This window comes from Thunnus albacares, chromosome 6, assembly GCF_914725855.1.
Source record: "Thunnus albacares chromosome 6, fThuAlb1.1, whole genome shotgun sequence".
NCBI classification, from domain to species: Eukaryota; Metazoa; Chordata; class Actinopteri; order Scombriformes; family Scombridae; genus Thunnus; species Thunnus albacares.
Window position 1 is genome coordinate 748,253 of NC_058111.1, and position 6,748 is coordinate 755,000.

Here is a 6,748-nt window from a genome sequence, read left to right on the forward strand (position 1 = left end):
TTTGCTAGTGATAAACAGACTTTAAACCATTAAAACAAAATATTCTTACTTGAAAAACTGAACATTTGACTCCTTAGAGGATGTTTTAGTGCAACCAAACGCTGAACAAGACTTTTTTAACTTTGATGAACAGAATATCATGAAAATCTTAATTCCTTTTGTGGGTCTAACCTTCAAAATGAAACCAGCAAAGTATAAAAGTGTTATTGATACATTAGAAACTGATTTATTTGCATGAAACTGTCACATCCAATAAATGCAGGCTGAGTGAACATTCAGCAGAAACACATGTGCTTTAAATTCTGTCAAACAAAAGATTTTTTTTCTTGAAAAACAGCAAAACAAAGATTAAACATTTGATTTCACTCAATAACTTTTTCTTTCATTGTTTCTTTAACTCAAAAAGCAAATATTCTGAAAAAAAGCAATAACACATTTCAGCTGAATAAGTAGTATATAGTATATAAAAGACAGTGAAGAAAAAAGATATAAACCATCAAACAACTGGATGGATTTTTAAATGATTTGTTGACTCAACATTTATCCAGATGAGACCATAAAACTCTGGATTCATAAAAATATTTAAGTAAAAAACAGTTACAGCTGTTCACATGAGAGAAGTTAATGATGATAAAATATAACTATATACAGATAATCATGTTACAAATGGTCCAATCAGATCTCCTCTCTGCTCTTCTTCTACTGGTTTTAATAAAGGTCTCACTTCCTGTTGTGGCACTGAGCGTTGGTGCTGGATGTAAATCAGAAGCTGTGGAATCGACCAGTATGGACGTCATTCCTCGCTGTACTGGTCTGCAAAAACCTGGCTGAGACTGAGAGGAGAGATGAACCCAAAGATGATTTTCTTCTTCGGTGGTTTGTGGCTCCTTGGAGGTCCTACTCTGCTCCCTGGGCTCCTTCCTCTTCAGCCGGCTCTCCTTCAGCTCTGGAAACACCAAGGTTATAATAATCCAGCTCAATGTTCTCCTGTGGGCCTGACTTCTGCCCCCTGCTGGCCTGGAGAGACATGACAACACAGATCTAAGTTTCTGCATCACTCCTCTCTTCAGTTCAATATAAACAGGCTGAGTGCTTCATTTCAACCAGTCCTCTAAACAACAAACATGTGTTCAGTACCTTCAGGATGAAAACGACGACAGCGACGACCAACAGCAGAGTCACCGGCAGGACGACCAGTCTGATGATAAGAACTGTTGGATCTGACGAGACACATTCAGTCATCACATTAGATCACATGACATCATGAGAACAACAGCTCCCATCAAACAGAAACTTTAGTGACGTTAAATCTCCTAAAATCACTGAAGTGTGAAGCAGCTTGCTGATTATAAGTTCATCTGATCTCCTCTGTATGCTGATGATGTTGGACAAAAACAACTCATGTGTTTACAGCCGGTTTGAAAGAATGAATGAAAGTCTGCTGATTGTCTCCTTAAAGCTCCTGTCTGGTTGAAATGATTCAACTGATTGTTAACAATCAACATCTTTACATGCAGTTAAATCAAATGTGATCCTGGTGAAGCTCTGAGTTCTCCTGATGACATTCAGCTCATCATGTAAAGTCCTGTTTATTATCATTATAGTGCTTATCTGGCTTCACTGACTCGTTTGCTGTCTTTTACTTTTCACTACAACACAGTTGTTATGGTTCAATAACATTAAAAAAGCCGGGAAGGAAACAGTTTACAGTTCCTTCATCAGATTCTGCCTCAGCTCTCTGTAGGTCGCTGGGTCGGTCCTGCTGCCTGATGACTTTTTATAATTTTTACAAACATGGAAACAAAGTCAGTGTGACGTCTCAGTTCCACTGAGCTTCACACTCTGCTTCAGCTTACCTGTGACAGTGAGAGACAGCAGACGGCTCTCAGAGGAGAAGTTATGAGAAAAAACATAGACGCCATAAACACAGCTGTAGCTTCCTTGGTGGGCGGGGTCTGCAGCAGGAAACAGGAAGTCAGCAGAGTGATTGACAGCTGGCTGGGTGTAGTTGTGTGCTGTGTTGGAGGAAGTGAAGGTGAGCTGGAAGGAGCCTCCTGGGTACTGAGGCTGGACGGAGCAGCTGATGGTGAAGTCGGAGCCCCGACGCACCAGAAACCCCTGCTGCTGGGCCTCGGAGACCCCGTCCATGGTAGAAGACACAGAGATGATTGGCTGAAGCAGCAGGTCTGTAAACACAGAGAGATGATGAATCCTTCTTCCTCTGTGAGAAGCTGAATGTTGTTTTCTTCTCATTTGTTTGTTCAAATAAATGAACGTTGATCAGTGAGGTGATCACACAACACAGAGAACTCCTACATTCATGTGTAATACAGAGGAGTCAGAGAGCAGAGGAGGAAACAGATTAACATCCTCAGCTGCCTTCAGATCAGACAGAAAACAGCTGATCAACATGTTAATAAGACATTCATACAACACTGCAGGCACAATAGTTTCCAACAGGAACAAGTAGTGAACACGACACTGACATATCATCAGCTTTAAGTTGATATATTGAACTTGTTAGCAAACAGTTGCTTATTTGTTCAGGCAGCAAGCAACAACTATATTAATTTGTAATGTAGTTGTTGCTTGTAAGGTGGATGTGACTGAGCTGCTCAGGAGAACTGCAGGGTGTGTGAGTGAACCACAGCAGGTTGCTTAAAGCTGCAGATTGTCTCAGTTTGAAGCAATGAGCCTCCAGGAACAAGCTAACTTCTCTACCCTTTAGGATGCCGTCGTCCTGGATAAGTTTACAGTTCAGTCCAATGGAAACCAGCGACTATCACAGTGACAGAGGAAGGAAAATATTACTGTCATAGATGATGTCACTGATGGACTTACCTGAGCAGATGAGCTCTATGATGGAGGAAGAGGAACCTGATGATGATATTACACAGTCCCTCAGTGAAGATCCAGACACAACACAGTCACGATTGATCCTCCATACAGATCTGTCTGAGGGCTCATCTCTGTTTCCTGATGAAACAGCAGAGCCACAGTCTAACTCTGTACAAGCTCCAGCTGCTTTCTTCGGGCTCCAGTAAAAGTCATACACTGGTCTCCACTCTCCCAGTTTCACCTCCAGTGTACCTGCACAGCGACTGGCTCCTCCCACCAACCTGACAGGCTCTGAACAGAAACAAGAGAGTCATCAGTAAAAGAATAAAGTGAGTTTCATTAGAACAGAAATGAAGCCAAATCAAAGCTGCAGCTCCTCTTCTACCTGAGCAGGTGAGTCCAACAGCTTTGCCAGGTGAGCAGGTGCTTCTAGCTGAGTCTGATCTTCCACAGTCCAGGAGAGCAGACTCATGGCCTCCACACTGGAACTCTTTGGTCCACACTGGAGCCTCCACTTCTCCATAGAGCGCCCCCTGGAGGACTGAAGGAGCCCCACAGCCGAATTCCCTACAGACCACCTCTGCATCCTGCTGGTCAAAGTCAGCTTCACACACTGAGGACCACGACTGCTCAGACTTCACCTCCAGTCTGCCTGAACACGGTTTAGTCCCATTCACCAGCCTGACAGAGTCTGGAGAGAGAGAGGATCTAAAATTTAATACTGATCTTGTTTTTCATGTGCAAACGATTTTCACACACTCTGAGAGACACTCGGACATGTTGGCTTCATCCCCACTCAGATTTTTTACAGTGGGGAAAAGCAGTTCACTGGTGCAGACCATCATATAAAGACTTAGAGCGCCAACTAGTGTTTACCATGCCAAATAACACCTGGACATTAATCATTACATATATAACAGATCTTTATTTACTACCTTATAATAAATATAATACATCTCAGGAGTAGGGCATTCATGACCTGCATTTTAGTAATCAACTACTCCCAAAAAGTAGTCAACTAGTTGATTAATCACAGGAGATATATCATTTTCACCCAATAATAATGATCAATGCTCATCAAAAAGCTCTCAAATACAATCTAACTAATGTAGGCGGGACCAACCTGGGGGTAGGTGAAATAGCAGAGTCCTGGATTGGCTCAGAGAGGCTGTTTACAAATGAGCCGCGATCTGATTGGACTAAACCCCCAGTAAGCTTGTCTGATCTGGAGATTCTGTTTGACTGCAGTAACAACGTGACTGCTTTCTTGCAGGAATAGCGGGAGTCTTTCCTTCTCTGAATACCTTAAATTGTGTTTATTTAACATGGCATAATGTAGAAAATGATTGTTCAAACAAATGTTCAACAACCAAAGTTATGTCCATGTTTGATCATCAATAGCCTTATATGATGCACCATGATTACATGCTCAAACAGTCTGAAATATAAGCAGCATGTCCTCTATAATAATGTTTAAAATAATGTTTTAGTGCCAAAAATAATATCTGATATCCAGTCATTTGGAAATCAACAGCAACAAATATGATGGATAACTTATCAATAGACTGAGGTTAATTGAAGTCAAGCGTCTCTTTAATTCAAACAGAACATATGTTACAGACACAGAGAGTCCGCAGAGTCTCCGTGGAGAATTCTGAAGAAAAGAAATTCACTGGTGTATATTGACGGCCTTGATACCTTTGGGAGGCACCTTTAGTTGTTTATAGATTCCTACCAAACCTAGACAAAGCTTTACAGAGCTCTCCCTTCCACATGATATCCATATGACTTTGTCCCACTTTTACCCTTCGGGACCCTGCAGTCTAACATATATATATATAAGCATACATGGTACACAATGTACAGATTTCTCTCTCAAAATATAAAACATCTCAGGGTGTCCACTTCTGGAGCCCAACTGGCAAAACTTTTATTGCACTTACAGTAACGTAACGAGTAGTTAGTTGTCATCAACACTCACACGCACACACACGCACACACACACACACACACACATACATACATGTAGCCCGTCTACCCTCTATATTATGTAGATGGGGCCCTGAGTTCTTTATCCTAATTTCCTTTGTTATATTATCTCTGATAAATACCAGGAGTGTTCACTGCTTTTGTTCCACAAGTCACACAGTAGTTTTCCCTTTTTACCTTTCCAACTTTAAATTATATGCTTTTACTTGTCCACTGAATTATTTTAGTGACCAAACACACACACATAATCACTCTATGCTAAGCCGGAAAAAAGGATATAATAAAATAAAATAAAAGCGTTGCAGGCCTGATGCGGTGCTTGTGATCGTAGGGACCAAAAACTTAGTGGTCGCTTCACTCAAGTTTAGAGCATGAAACAAATAAAGCAGGTCGGTACCTTTTTCAGAGTTATGGCATCCTCCAGAGAAAGCTAACAGTCCACAGGTGTCTGTCCATGAGCAGGATGGCAGCACTCGGGCATATTCACGGAGTTTGGTGGTTATCCAGCGTTGCCAGAGGAACTCCGCATCCCCGGGTGGCTCAGAGCGATATCTGGTTGTCGTCCCTCGTTTCCAGGTCGGAATAAGTCCAGACGAAGCTACTTTGTCGAGCTGGGTTAGCTAGCAGCAGCCTACAGTCTGTTCACATTGCTAACTCACCGCTCACTTCATTAACGAGCCGCCTCTTTCTAATTGGCTACAGCGCAGCAGACTTCGGGTAGAAGTTATCTGTTACTCTCAAAACATGTCCTCTTACAGATTATCGAGCTGACAATCTAAGACTCATCTATACCTTTTCCTGCACAACTTCGGATATCCATCAGAAAAACTCCCGCATTAGCTCGTTCACCTCCTGCTTTCCTCTCTGCCCCTCTAGTCTCTCTCCTCTTTCTCTCTTACTCTCCCTGTCTGCACACACACACGTCAGCCAAGTAACACACAAACCTATTTGACCATATTCACCTCTCTAGAAAGATACCACTCTATTTAATTAGCAGCTTATTTATCAAAAAGAAATAAAATAAAATACATGTATGCATTTTTAACATCCTTATCATGTTGACTCATGAACTTGACCTTTGTAAACACAATGAGAAATATGAATTTTAACCATACTCTTTTAACAAACCTTATTTATCTATTAATCTATCACAGACAACTATTTATATACATATTTTTAACACAAACACACAAATACACAAACACACACACACACACACACACAAATACACACTGACTGCAACAGAGGAAGGAAAATATTACTCTCATAGATGATGTCACTGCTGTACTTACCTGAGCAGGTGAGCTCTATGATGGAGGAAGAGGAACCTGATGATGATACACAGTCCCTCAGTGAAGATCCAGACTGAACACAGTCATGATTGATCTCCCATACAGATCTGTATGAGGGCTCCTTTCTGATTCCTGTTGAAACAGCAGAGCCACAGTCCAGAACTCTGCAGATTACAGCTGCTTCCTTCATGGTCCAGTAAGAGTTACCCACTGGTCTCCACTCTCCCTGTTTCACCTCCAGTGTACCTGCACAGCGACTGGCTCCTCCCACCAACCTGACAGGCTCTGAACAGAAACAAGAGAGTCATCAGTAAAAGAATAAAGTGAGTTTCATTAGAACAGAAATGAAGCCAAATCAAAGCTGCAGCTCCTCTTCTACCTGAGCAGGTGAGTCCAACAGCTTTGCCAGGTGAGCAGGTGCTTCTAGCTGAGTCTGATCTTCCACAGTCCAGGAGAGCAGACTCATTGCCTCCACACTGGAACTCTTTGGTCCACATTGGAGCCTCCACTTCTCCATAGAGCGCCCCCTGGAGGACTGAAGGAGCCCCACAGCTGAGCTCCCTACAGACCACCTCTGCATCCTGCTGGTCAAAGTCAGCTTCACACACTGAGGACCACGACTGCTCAGA

The 6,748-nt window shown here is 42.3% G+C and overlaps 1 protein-coding gene across 1 annotated transcript; it reads right to left on the bottom strand.

Annotated features, from left to right (window-relative positions):
* Positions 1-753: 753 nt before the first annotated feature.
* LOC122983785 lies at positions 754-6,396 on the bottom strand. Its single transcript, XM_044353903.1, has 4 exons — positions 6,120-6,396; positions 1,857-2,186; positions 1,138-1,220; positions 754-1,017 (listed from the first exon to the last, which is right to left on the bottom strand). The coding sequence occupies exons 1-4, from the start codon at positions 6,307-6,309 to the stop codon at positions 898-900; spliced, it is 723 nt and encodes a 240-aa protein (XP_044209838.1). The 5' UTR covers positions 6,310-6,396; the 3' UTR covers positions 754-897.
* Positions 6,397-6,748: the final 352 nt, after the last annotated feature.